Genomic DNA, 13,217 nt, shown 5'->3' with positions numbered 1-13,217 from the left:
AAAATTGCCTTCTTTCACCTCCGTAACATTGCACGGCTACGTCCCTCCCTGTCTACCATTGCAGCTAAATCACTCATCCATGCCCTTATCACCTCCAGATTGGACTATTGCAACAGCATTCTTTACGGACTACCAAACAAAACCATTGATAAACTTCAATATGTACAGAACTCAGCTGCCCGCCTTCTCACCTCCACCCGCCGCCGCGAACATATCACCCCTGTCCTCTATAACCTCCACTGGCTCCCAGTCAAATACAGGATCAACTTCAAAATACTTCTCCTCACATACAAAGCCCTTAACAACCTTGCCCCTCCATACCTCTCCGGCCTACTAATCCGCCACACTCACGCCCGCCTCCTCAGGTCCGTTGGTGCTGACACACTCAAGACCATCAGAACTAAGCACCGGACCTGGGGAGACAGAGCCTTCTCCGCTGCTGCACCTACCCTCTGGAACGCCCTCCCTGACCACATCAAACAGTCAAGCACCTTAACATCCTTCAAACAGGCCCTCAAAACTCACCTCTTTGAGCTTGCTTTTCCCTGTTAACAGATTTTCCCGGTTCTTCATCTTCATCCCTTACATCGTCTCCTCTCTTGCTTTGCTTCTGCTTGTCCTTGGTCCTTCTTATATTTTTGTTATCCATGTAACCCTGTCTATATACCTTGTTTGTTTACTGTTTTAGTTTTTCTTTCAATGTAAACCAATTAACTGTAAAGCGTCTTTGAGTGTCATGAAAAGCGCTATAAAAAATAAATGTATTATTATTATTAAACGGGTTAATATCATGTTCATTAAGATCTTCCATGAAACTCATGTTTGTCTGATGAATGAATGTGTAAATCACTGATGTTCTTCTGATGTTTGTTTGATGTTACATTATGAATCCAGACATATTTCTCTACTCACAATGGAGAAAAAAAAACAAAAAACTTTTCACAGCCCTTTCGTCTTGTGTAATTTTGTTTGGTTTATAATTTATAATGAACTGTTAATTTCTTCTTCAGGTGTGTCTAGTGTTGATAGAGTGTCAGTGTTTGTGATGGAGGGAGATTCAGTCACTCTAAACACTGGTGTTCTAACAAACCAACAAGAAGATATTAAATGGTATTTTTATGACACTCGCATCGCTCAAATCACTGGAGATCTCAGTTTCATCTGTACAGATGTTCAGTGTAATGAAGGCACTGAGAGATTCAGAGACAGACTGAAGCTGGATCATCAGACTGGATCTCTGACCATCACAAACACCACAAACACAGACTCTGGAGTTTATTTTCTAGAGATCATCAACAGTGGCAAGACCAGTGAAAACATCTTCAATATTTCTGCTCGTGGTGAGTCATTTAATGAATGTTTAAAAGCAGGTTATGTGTTTAAATCACATCGTGTTAATCATAACAGTGACATTCAGAGTTGCTTTTTCTCTTTACCTGCATTATTATGCATCTATTATTTAATAATTATTGGGTTTTAGTTCTCCAGGAAGTATGTTTTTTATAAGCACATTAGCACAACATTTATTGGTAAAATTTAGCTTTTTAGACTGAAAGTTGAGAAAACACGTCATTTTTCATGTCTTTTTTTGTATTATAATCAATATTTCAGTTATATTGTTGTAGAGTTTTCTCATCAAATAGATTCTCCAACATCTGTTGTTTTGTGTTTCAGATCTGTCTTCGGCTGAACAAGATGAAATGAAGAGAAAGTCAGTGAAGGAGGGAGAATCTGTCACTTTAGATCCTGGTGTAACAAAAAACACAAATAATGTGATGTGGTATTTTAGTGACACTCTCGTCGCTGAAATCACTGGAGATCAGAGTAAGATCTGTACAGATGTTCAGTGTAAAGAGAGATTCAGAGACAGACTGAAGCTGGATCATCAGACTGGATCTCTGACCATCAAAGACACCAGAACCACAGACTCTGGAGTTTATCAACTGAAGATCACCAGCAGCAGCAGCAGCTTCAGCATCTTTCGTCGTCGTCGCCGTCGCCACAGCATCAGTCCCTTTACTCTGTCCCTTCCAGTTTTGTGTTTGAAATGTACTCGCAACATCGAACTACTGTATATTGATATAAACGCTAATTGTGTTTTGGCAGCAAGACCAAATTATTCTTTTTTGAAACCACCATCATGCCTTCCTTGTCATACTCCAATGACTTAAGCATATTTTACTGGACTGCACTTTTTAATGTTTTTTTTTATTTAGAGATTAAATGCAATTTACAATCTTTATGTATTGAAGTTTTTTTTTTTGTATATATTGTTAATTAAATTACATGCTGAAATCTAATTTTGCAATGTAATGCTGATATCTTCTCTAAAGGAAAACGTTAGGTCAAAGTTAGAGCTATATTGTGAAGTATTTTTGTATATTGTGAAGTATTTTTCCTGTCACAACATGGCGCTCTGTGATGTAGCGTACACTTTCTATTTCATGAAATACCAGAGAGTATTGTAGGTTTGTCTGGTTAACATGATCAGTTTATTATTTTATAGTTGATATTTCACCATTGACAGGTTTTGTAAAGGCGTAACAATGAGAAGTAGATGTGCGTTTTAAAATATAGGCACTTTTTTTTTTTTTTTTTTTTTTTTTTTTACAAAAATGTTTCTATATAGCCAAGAGAAAGATGCTTTTGCAGTCAGTTTATTTACAAACTCCACAAGCAAGGGCTAGAAGGATATATATTGTGTCTTGTTTGTATCTGTGAAGCTTAATATATTAATATTTAAATTCATCCAGATCTTAACAGTATATAGCCTTCATTTTTTTTGAATAATAAAATCCACACTGTGATTTGCGAACAAGTAATGTAGCCTAATATACCTATTACTAACACCATAAAATAACATTTACTCGGAATTGTAGGCCTACAATTGGAAGCCAAAGGTTCTAAGAAAGACCTTTACCTTTAAAGAATAAGAGGTTAAAAAATAACAACAACTTTAATGGAGTCAGATTAATTATATTAGCAGAATATTTTTGTCCATTTCATTTTCTAAAGGAATGTATGTCTGTGTGATAAATGCCATTAAAAACATCTGTTTGACTAACAGCTGAAATCTGAATTTGTCATGTTTTTTTAAAAGTTTGTAATCGGAAATAACTGAAAGTTACACTGAGTTATTAGAGTGATCGTTGTGTGTCTCTGTACATTCTAGAATGTGATTTTTACTCTGATGGATTAAAATGTTCAACTTTAAAAAAATTTAGTTCTTAAAACTGTCAATTCCTGGTTTTGACACTAGAGGACATTCCAGTGGTGTATAATGCACTGCTTTTAGTACATACACTTTAGGCCGGTTTTACAGACAAGCAGTCCCAGATTAAAATGCGTTATCTAACTTAAATCAGTACCATTGTTTTGTCTCAAGATGAACAGTAGTAATGTTTTTTTTTATTTTTTTTTATGTTTATAAAAGCTATTTAAATGTATCCGGGCATAATCCGGGCTTAATCAAAACCCTCACTGTGAAATCGCGTATAAATGTATGTATAAATTAAATATAAGGGCAATTTATAACAAATGTTTGATGCTGTACTAAAACAGCCAGTATTGAACATTATTAATAACCCTAATATGAGCTGTGATGTTGAAAACACTGATGATTTGTCTTTTTGAATATGGTTCATAGTGGTCAAATGCTGTTATAGTTTCATTTCTGTGTGTGTTTCTTTCGGCACGTTGGAGCGGAAGACGTGATACAAAGACAATTTGTACGAAAAACACATTCTGTGTGATTGTCAACTGCACAGGCTCAGTCTGTTTAATAAGTGTAGTGTTATAAACTTTGACTCATTTTATTTACTTTATTTGTTTAAAAGTGAATATGTATCATCCGCTCCTGGGTCATTCCTATGCTCCCCACATTTATAAACATAGGACAAAGTGTCCTATGTTCCCAGGGTTAGGGTTAGGTTAACATAGGGTTAACCCTGGGAACATAGATATACTCCCACACCTCCCTGTGTGATGTCATATACACCCAAATATCAATGACATTAAAGTTATTAGAGTTCTGGGACCAGTTGCATAAATTGTGACTTTTGCCCCTATGCTGTGAATTGTGACTTTTGTAGACAAGTTTGCTGATGGCACCAATGCGGTATTTATATTATATTTACACTGCAAGATTTCAGTTCTGTCACTGTTTGAATGGGAGAATCTTTAATTAGTAGGCTATATCTTAGTAAAGCTGCTAACATCTTATGTGCAGAAATGGAAAAAACACCTTCAGCCACATGTTAGTCACACAGACATAAAACTGTCACCTTTAAACACAAACTCACAAACATCCAGCCACACACACTCTCATGCAGACACTGTTTGTCTAGGTCAAACCACATTTCACAGAATGAAGTTCACTTTGAAGTGTACAGAACGAAGTTCACTTTGACTTGTTCTGATGAATATTTTACATTTTTGGTTTGCAGATATACATGGTCTCTAGTTTTCAGACCCCACTTGTTCATCTTTGAAACATAAATTAAGATGTTTTAATATTCTCTCATTAGTTACGTTCATTTAAAAGTAATACTTTTGAAGCAAGCAGTTTAAATTTAAAGTTAACTCTTGTATATGACAAACATATTTTATTTTAACTTTATGCAAATACAAACATTGATCAATGCACATACATAGAGCTCATCAAATAAACAGAAGCTCAAATCTGCATGCTTGATGCACAAGAACCAGTGAGGTTTGTTATGGCATTTAAAAGTTTTTTCTTGAAAATGAACCCGAAGATGAACGATAGTCTTGTTGGTTTGGAATGACATGCGTGTGAGTAAATGATTGTAGGCTCAACTATACCCAGAATCAAACATAATACTTCAATGCGTCAAATGTTTTATATAATTTATTAATGTATTGCCTGGCAAATTCATTTGAAGTTTTTAGGAGATTAATCAAACTCAAAATAAAAGTCTTAGAACAAGAACAATCCAAGAACTCAAGCGTAGACTTTGAATCTGAGGTTGTTTCAAGAGTTTTTAAATGAAGGGATGAAACAGCTGGTTCTCTTACGAGAGGTCTCTCGTACTGCGTAAGATATCTTACGCTAGGGGAAAATCCTTTTCCGCAAGATATTGAAGCCAAAAATTATCCTTAATTTTGTAATAATGCAAAACGCGTTGCAGCAGCAATGCAGACATAGGCGAGACAGCTCGCGCGCCTATTGGCTGCTCTGCGGCAACTGCAGCAGCCTATCGAGCGAGGCCTGGCGTGACGTCAGACCCAATCAGGGCACTTCGCGCCCGCTGCGTCACGTCCCGCCGAAATGGGCGTGGTCTAGGCCTATAAATATCGCTCGCAGGCAGCTATTATCTGATTTTTCATCCTTCAAGCGAAGCACACGCATCGCTGGAGCTGGATTAGAAGCCGCGCCGTCGAGAGAGAGCACCTTCAGCGGGACGAGTCACTGAAGTCGCTGGCCGCGCCGCCTTCCTGCCTTCCTGCTGCGCTTTCCGGCGCTTATATCCTTCTCTTTTATTTGCACTGTATTTCTGTGTGTGTGTGTCACCGCCGCGACACACATTTCTAAAAGAGCTAGCGTCTTTTTAAAGATGCCTTCCTGCGGCTCGTGCAGAGCCACACTCAGCGACGGGGACCGCCACGTGATCTGCGTTTCCTGCCTGGGTGAGGAACATGCAGCTCTCGCGCTCGCTGACGGCGGATGCCCTCACTGCGAGCTGATGGCAATGGCGACTCTGAGGACTCGCCTAGCCGTCTTCACCGAGACTGCTCCCCCGCCCGCCGCGGCGTCGCGCCGTAAAAAGCGCCGTGCCCAGCGGGCCCCGGAACCCTCCCTCAGCCGCCAAAGCTCGCCGGTTCGCCCGCTTGCTTCCCCGGCTTCTTCTGTTTCGCTTCCTGACGGACAGCGGCCGCCGTCTGCCGCCGCTTCCGTTGATATCGCGGATGAGGAAGCCCTGCTGGGAGAGGATGATTCCTGCTCTATCCTGGCGTCAGGCAGTGAGGATTGGGCGGGCTCTGAGGACCCCGCACCCCCTGCCCGCACTTCGTCAGGCAAGAGAGCTTCCATTGAGACGGAACTCATGCGAGTACTCGCACAGGCCGCGGCGAGCCTCGGCCTCGAGTGGTCTTCGCCTGAGCAGCCCGCTCACAACCGGCTGGATGGATTTTTCCTGCCTGGGGAGCGCGCTTCGCCTGTGTCCAGACCGGCGCCTTTTCTTCCTGAGTTACACGAAGAAGTCGCCAAGTCCTGGAGCGCCCCCTATTCTGCTAGAGTGCGTCCTGCTGTTTCTTTGGCATTCTCCGCCGTTGACGATGCCAAGAACAGAGGATACCTCTCGCTGCCGCCGGTTGAAGAGGCGATAGCGGCCCACTTATGCCCGCCCTCCGCTGGACGGCGCGCTAAGCCGGCCCTACCCTCTAAAGCTTGCCGCACGACGTCGAGCTTGCTCCACCGCGCTTTCTCCGCCGCCGGGCAAGCTGCGTCAGCGTTGCACACCATGGCAACGCTCCAGATCTTCCAGGCCGATCTCCTCCGTAAGCTGGATGAGGAAGGACCTGACGCGATCTGTGTGCCGGACTTAAGGAGTGCCACGGACCTCGCTCTTCGTGCTACTAAGTCCGCAGCGCAAGCCATTGGACGGACTATGGCTTCTCTCACCGTGTCTGAGAGACATCTCTGGCTGACGCTCTCGGAAATGGCCGAGTCTGAACGCACCGCGTTCCTCGACGCCCCGCTTTCCGCCACAGGCCTCTTTGGATCCTCCGTCAAAGATTTCGCGGAGAGATTCGCAGAGGTACAGAAAGCGTCTCAGGCTATGAAGCACTTCCTCCCGAAGCGCTCCAGCTCTGCAGCAGGCCGTGCGAAACCGTCTGCTCAGAGCTCACAGCCACAGCCACCGTCCACTGCCTCCACTTCACAGCGCCGCCAGGCCAGAAGCGCGAGACCGCGCTCCCGCTCATCCGGTCGCCGCCCCGCAGGACGCGGCTCGCGACCTAGGATCACGGTGAAGCCCGAGGCCCCGAAGTCGTCCTAGCACAGCTAGGAAAACGACGGTGTTCCAGTCCCGCTGCGGCCGGACTCACACCAAAGCTATTCGCTCGTCCAGTTCCAGAAAATGTGACTGTTCCGGTGTTTTCTGCAGCCAACAAGTCGGTTCTGTCACCCGCTTGCCTGCACACAAATGCCGTTTTCACGGCTACCCAGATAAATCCCCAAAAGAGTGTATTTTCTGGTGTCCCGGCCACGGCCGATGGTGTTTCGTGTGTAGTAAGAATGCCCACTGCCCAGTGCCCATCCCTACACATAAGCACAGCCTGTCACACAGGGCTCGCGCACATAAAACCGACTCAGATCGGTTGCGCTTCAAACATGGTGAACGTGCCCACTACCCAGTGCCCACTAACACCACGTTATGCATGTCTCACGGTTTCTGTAAAAACGAAACCAACGTGCACTCGCTTCACGCAAGCGAACGATGCTTTCGGTGTGATAAATGTGCCCGCTGTCCCGCGCCCACATCCACACATAGACATGACAGTTCCCACGGGAACCGCCCAGCCCTCCCCCTCGCGGTTAACCACCGTAGAGGAGTCGAGCGCGGGCAATCTGCCCGCTGTCATCAGCGCGCCCCACGCCTCAAATGCCACGAGCGACACGCTTGTGTTACAGCACACCGAAGCTTCTCCATCGCTGAGCGAGCGGAGCGCGCTTCGTATTCGACCCCTAGCTATCCATGCAGACGCATGGGCAAAGCTACCCGGGGTTTCGAAGTGGGTGCTGAACATTATAGAAAGAGGCTATTCGCTGCAGTTTCGCCGACGCCCTCGCCGCTATGTGGCGCGCGTCGAGACCACGGTAAAAACAGAAGTAGCACATCTACTTCGAGCCGAAGTGACGAAACTATTGAGCAAAGGGGCCATAGAACCTCTCTCTCAAGATCAGAGCGAGGGAGGGCTATACAGCAGATACTTCCTGGTACCGAAAAAAGACGGGGGTCTCAGACCCATACTAGATCTAAGGCAACTGAACAAAGTGCTTGTGAAGCGACAGTTCAGGATGCTCACGACCAAGCAAATCCTTGTGCAGATTCGCCAAGGAGATTGGTTTGCGTCAATAGATCTGAAAGACGCGTATTTTCAAATACAAATAGCGTCACGTCACAGGCGATATTTGAGATTCGCCTTCGAGGGCCAGGCATATCAGTACACAGTCCTGCCGTTCGGTTTGTCCCTAGCACCCCGTACATTTACGAAGTGCATGGACGCGGCGCTCGCACCCCTCAGAATGAGAGGCATGCGAGTGCTGAACTATTTGGACGATTGGCTGATTCTAGCGCAATCTCGCGCAGTGCTCATAGAACACACGACCATTTTACTCGATCACCTCGAGGATTTGGGTCTGAGTGTCAATTGGGCGAAGAGCTCCCTGTCACCCAGTCAGAAAATATCTTTCCTGGGCACAGAACTGGACTCACTATCCATGATAGCGCGACTATCACAACAGCGCGCGGTAGACATTCGACGCACAGCGAACTCTTTTCGCTGCGGCGCGTCTGTCCCGCTCAAGAGATTTCAGAAGATGCTAGGTCTCATGGCCTCAGCATCGTCAGTGCTCCAGCTGGGTCTGCTACGCATGCGCCCGCTGCAGTTTTGGCTGAAAGCGCGAGTCCCACGCGAAGCGTGGGCACCCGGTTTGCTTCGCCTCAGGGTCAATCAGAAATGCGTTACAGCTCTGAAACCCTGGAAAGCGAACGACTGGTACCAATCAGGTGTAAGCCTGGGGACTTCCTCGAGGGTGAAAGTGGTGTCCACGGACGCGTCCACCTCGGGATGGGGAGCGCTGCTCGAGGGCAGACCGTTCTTCGGCCAGTGGTCAGAACGGGAGAAGCTCCTGCACATAAACTGCCTCGAAATGCTGGCAGTAGACAACGCGCTGACGCGTTTTTGTCCCCAAATAAAAGGTCACCACGTCTTGGTCCGTTCGGACAACATGTCTGTGGTGTCCTACATAAATCGCCAGGGCGGCATCAGATCCGAGAAACTGTACAGGCTGGCAGAACGCCTCCTGGTATGGGCTCAGTGCAACCTGCGCTCGCTCAGAGCAGCGCATGTGCCAGGGATCATGAATATAGGACCAGACAGACTGTCCAGGAACAATGTTCCGGCAGGCGAATGGTCCCTACACCCACAGACAGTCCAACTGCTGTGGAAGAAATTCGGCAGAGCGAAAGTGGACCTGTTTGCGTCTCAAGAAAACGCTCACTGTCAAGAATTTTTTTCCAAGAGCAGGAGCGCGCTGTCCCATGTGTGGCCCCGCCGCCCGCTCTATGCTTTTCCCCCCGTCTCTCTCCTGCCTCAGGTGATAGAACGGATCAGGGAAGAAGGATGCTCAGTACTGCTGGTAGCACCGTTCTGGAAAAACCAACCTTGGTTCCCAGCCGTGATGCAGTTAGCAAGTACTGCCCCGTGGCCAGTACCAGTGAGGAGAGATCTCCTCTCACAGGCCCGCGGCTCGATCTGGCATCCTCACCCGGAACTATGGTCCCTTCATGTCTGGGCCATCAACGGGTACATGTTGGACTCCCTAAAGGAGTATTAAACACGATCACGCAGGCTAGAGCTCCGTCTACAAGACGACTCTATTCTTCGAAATGGTCAGTGTTTTCGGGCTGGTGCACAGCCCGTGGTGTGTCACCCACAAACTGTGATGTGACGGAGGTGCTTTCCTTCCTACAAGAGCTGTTGGATGGGGGCAGGGCCCCCTCCACGCTCAAAGTTTATGTGGCGGCTATAGCAGCGTTCTCAGAAACAACGCTTGGTCAGTCAATAGGAAGGAACGATTTAGTCATCCGCTTCCTTAGAGGAGCTAAGAGACTGAATCCTCCCAGACCTCCCTCAGTCCCCGTATGGGACCTTTCTACGGTTCTGGAAGCCATGAAAGGTGCGCCATTTGAGCCTTTACAGTCAATCGATTTGAAACACCTGTCTTTCAAAACGGTGTTTCTGCTGGCTCTCGCTTCAGTGAAGCGCATAGGGGATCTGCACGCGCTCTCCGTGAGCGCGGCGTGCATGGAGTTTGGGCCCAATGACTCAAAAGTTATACTCAAACCTAAGCACGGTTATGTTCCAAAATCCCTCAACACACCGTTTAGGGCGCAGATTATCTCTCTGTCAGCCCTACCGGTCCCTGATGAGGAAAGAGACGCGAGCCTCCTTTGCCCAGTCAGGGCATTACGAGCTTATGTGTCTCGCTCGTCTGTTTTCAGACAGACGGAACAGCTCTTTGTTTCGTTTAGCGGACGTTCTAAGGGACTAGCCGCGTCGAAACAGAGCCTATCCAGATGGATAGTTGATGCTATAGCGCTGGCATACGCCTCCAAGGGCATGCAGTGCCCTTTGGGTGTCAGAGCGCATTCCACGAGAGGCATGGCCTCTTCGTGGGCCTGGTCAAGTGGGATTGCCTTGCAAGATATTTGTATGGCGGCAGGCTGGGCCTCCCCGTCTACATTTATAAGGTTTTATAACCTAGAGGTTCCCGCCCTGCAGGCCAGGCTGCTGTCGGTCTAAACTACCAGTATTATCTGACCTGATGCGTTCAGCTCAGAATGCTGCGTTTGCTGAGCACAGCTCAATGTTCGACAGTTTAAAGCTGGGCAAACTGTGTAAGACCCACATTTTTTTTTCCCATCAGTTCAGGCCGTACCCCGCCCTGTCTGTATGATGAAATTCGCGTCCCTTTGACGCTACTTTATGTGGAAAAGTGAGGCTGCACCCCTCCTTCTTCCCGGACTCTCTGTGAGTTCACTGAGTGATTGTGCACTATATGTACCCCGGGCTTTCGCCCTTGGGTCTTTGGTGTCAGATCTCAGCATGCACGGCGTTTTACATTGGGTCCCCTAGCGTAAGATATCTTACGCAGTACGAGAGACCTCTCGTAAGAGAACGTACTCGGTTACTAACGTAACCTCGGTTCTCTCTAGAAGAGGGAACGAGTACTGCGTATCTTGCCGTGCATGCACACGCTCTGGTTGCTTCGATGATGAAAAACCAGATAATAGCTGCCTGCGAGCGATATTTATAGGCCTAGACCACGCCCATTTCGGCGGGACGTGACGCAGCGGGCGCGAAGTGCCCTGATTGGGTCTGACGTCACGCCAGGCCTCGCTCGATAGGCTGCTGCAGTTGCCGCAGAGCAGCCAATAGGCGCGCGAGCTGTCTCGCCTATGTCTGCATTGCTGCTGCAACGCGTTTTGCATTATTACAAAATTAAGGATAATTTTTGGCTTCAATATCTCGCGGAAAAGGATTTTCCCCTAGCGTAAGATATCTTACGCAGTACTCGTTCCCTCTTCTAGAGAGAACCGAGGTTACGTTAGTAACCGAGTACGATTTAGGACTGAAGTTTGATCATCTCATGGCGACAACTACATAAACCACATGACTCTCCTCTTCAAATTTCTGTAAAAAAAAAAAAAAAAATCACATAAGGAAATTCGAGTCAGAGGAGGGAGAAGAGCTGGCCATGGAAGAAGAGGTGCAGGCCAACGAGGAAGAGGAGTTCAAATCAGAGGAGGAAGAGGAGCAGGCCAACGAGGAAGAGGAGGAGGCCAACAAGGGAGAGGAGGAGGCCAACAAGGGAGAGGAGAAGGTCCAGGAGGGAGAGCAAGACAACCTCGCACCATAATTACGGACGAGATGCGAGCAACAGTCATTGACCATGTCATTGTCCATGGCATGACAATGGCTGAAGCAGGACTAAGAGTCCGTCCAAACCTGAGTAGGTTCACCGTGGCCACCATTATCAGGGCATTCAGACAACACAACAGGTATTGTACTCTATTGCTTTCTTTGTCACAATACAATTTTACAAGCCTGTGAAAGTAGTCTATTGGTTTCAAATCAGTTGTTACTGTATTGTAAAACATGTCAATTGACAACACATGTTTCTTTCTTTAGAGTTGAAAGAAAGCCACATAGAGGTGGGAGGGTTGCCATATTTACAGCGGCACAAGAAACCCTCATTGTGGATATGGTTCGTGAGAACAACCTCATCAGACTCTGGGAGATCAGAGACAAAGTCATTGCCGATAATGTCAACTTTGAGAGCATTGATGATGTCAGCTTGGCCACAATAGACCGAGTTCTCCGGCGCCAAAAGATGCGGATGAAACAGGTCTATAGGGTTCCCTTTGAGCGCAACTCTGCGCGACACAAAGACCTACGTTACGAGTATAAGTAAGTAAGTATACATCCATGTTCACAGTACAGTTAATGGACATACTGTGTTGCTCAGTGGCCTACATTACTTCTGGACAATACTGTGCTACCTGATTGACTGTTGTTCTGAACACCTGTGCACTTTCACATTTTCACAGAGGATATTACAGTTGGACGCGATGGCCAGACCTCATGAGTACCTCTTCCTGGATGAGGCTGGCTTCAACCTGCAGAAACGAAGGCAAAGAGGCCGTAACATCATTGGCCAAAGAGCCATCACTGAGGTTCCTGGCCAACGGGGGGGTAATATTACTCTTTGTGCGGCCATGGGTTCGGAGGGGCTTGTCCACCGGCATGCTGTCCTTGGGTCTTACAACACCCAACGTCTCCTCACCTTCCTAGAGGAGCTAAAAGACATCCTCCTGGACCGCCAACAACACCATCCTGGGCCCGCAGATCACATTTATGTGATAATTTAGGACAATGTACGCTTCCACAGAACAAACCAAATCAGAGAGTGGTTCACCACCAACAGTAACCACTTTTTAAACGTCTGTCTGCCACCCTACTCCCCTTACCTGAACCCTATAGAGGAGTTCTTCTCATCGTGGAGATGGAAGGTTTATGACAGACAACCATACACTAGAGAGAACCTCCTAAGGGCAATGGAGCTGGCCTGTGTTGACATCCCAGTGGAGGCCTTCCAAGGATGGATTCGCCATTCCAGGGCGTTTTTCCCACGGTGCCTGGCAAGAGTAGCCTGGGAAAACCCAGACTACTTCCGGCGAATTTTAATTCTCTCTCCAGGATAGTCTGGAGAAGAGCCCATTCAAACTCATTTCTGTGCCGCCGAAATCGCGGCACCAATCAGAAACGTTTGGGGAGGGATTTACATGATGACGACAGCACAGCGACGCTGAAGGAGATTTCATTACAAAGATGGATGCCGCCGTGGAACATCACTCGTTCGAATCAGTTATCGCGTCTGTTTTGAGCGATTTAAACTTACCGTTTTC

The 13,217-nt window shown here is 46.9% G+C and overlaps 2 protein-coding genes and 1 long non-coding RNA gene across 4 annotated transcripts in view; all 3 read left to right on the top strand.

The window, feature by feature from the left end:
* The window catches only part of LOC309476041 (uncharacterized protein), a 160,859-nt gene that overhangs the window by 56,565 nt on the left and 91,077 nt on the right, over positions 1 to 13,217 (top strand). The window lies entirely within an intron of this gene.
* Positions 1 to 13,217, top strand: part of LOC309476150 (uncharacterized protein) — a 106,298-nt gene that overhangs the window by 2,907 nt on the left and 90,174 nt on the right. Inside the window, exons 2-3 of the mRNA XM_082139372.1 lie at positions 1,011 to 1,340; positions 1,675 to 2,011. Coding sequence (XP_081995498.1) covers positions 1,011 to 1,340; positions 1,675 to 2,011 — 667 coding nt within the window. The remainder of the gene's footprint in view (positions 1 to 1,010; positions 1,341 to 1,674; positions 2,012 to 13,217) is intronic.
* LOC309476517 lies at positions 2,023 to 2,599 on the top strand. The gene is made up of 2 exons (XR_014198229.1): positions 2,023 to 2,251; positions 2,371 to 2,599. It is a non-coding gene; the product is annotated as an uncharacterized lncRNA (long non-coding RNA).

This window comes from Leuciscus leuciscus (assembly GCF_965113295.1).
Source record: "Leuciscus leuciscus genome assembly, chromosome: 15".
NCBI lineage: Eukaryota > Metazoa > Chordata > Actinopteri > Cypriniformes > Leuciscidae > Leuciscus > Leuciscus leuciscus.
The sequence above is the reverse complement of the archived record's forward strand: the minus strand, read 5'-3'. Positions and strand labels throughout refer to the sequence as shown.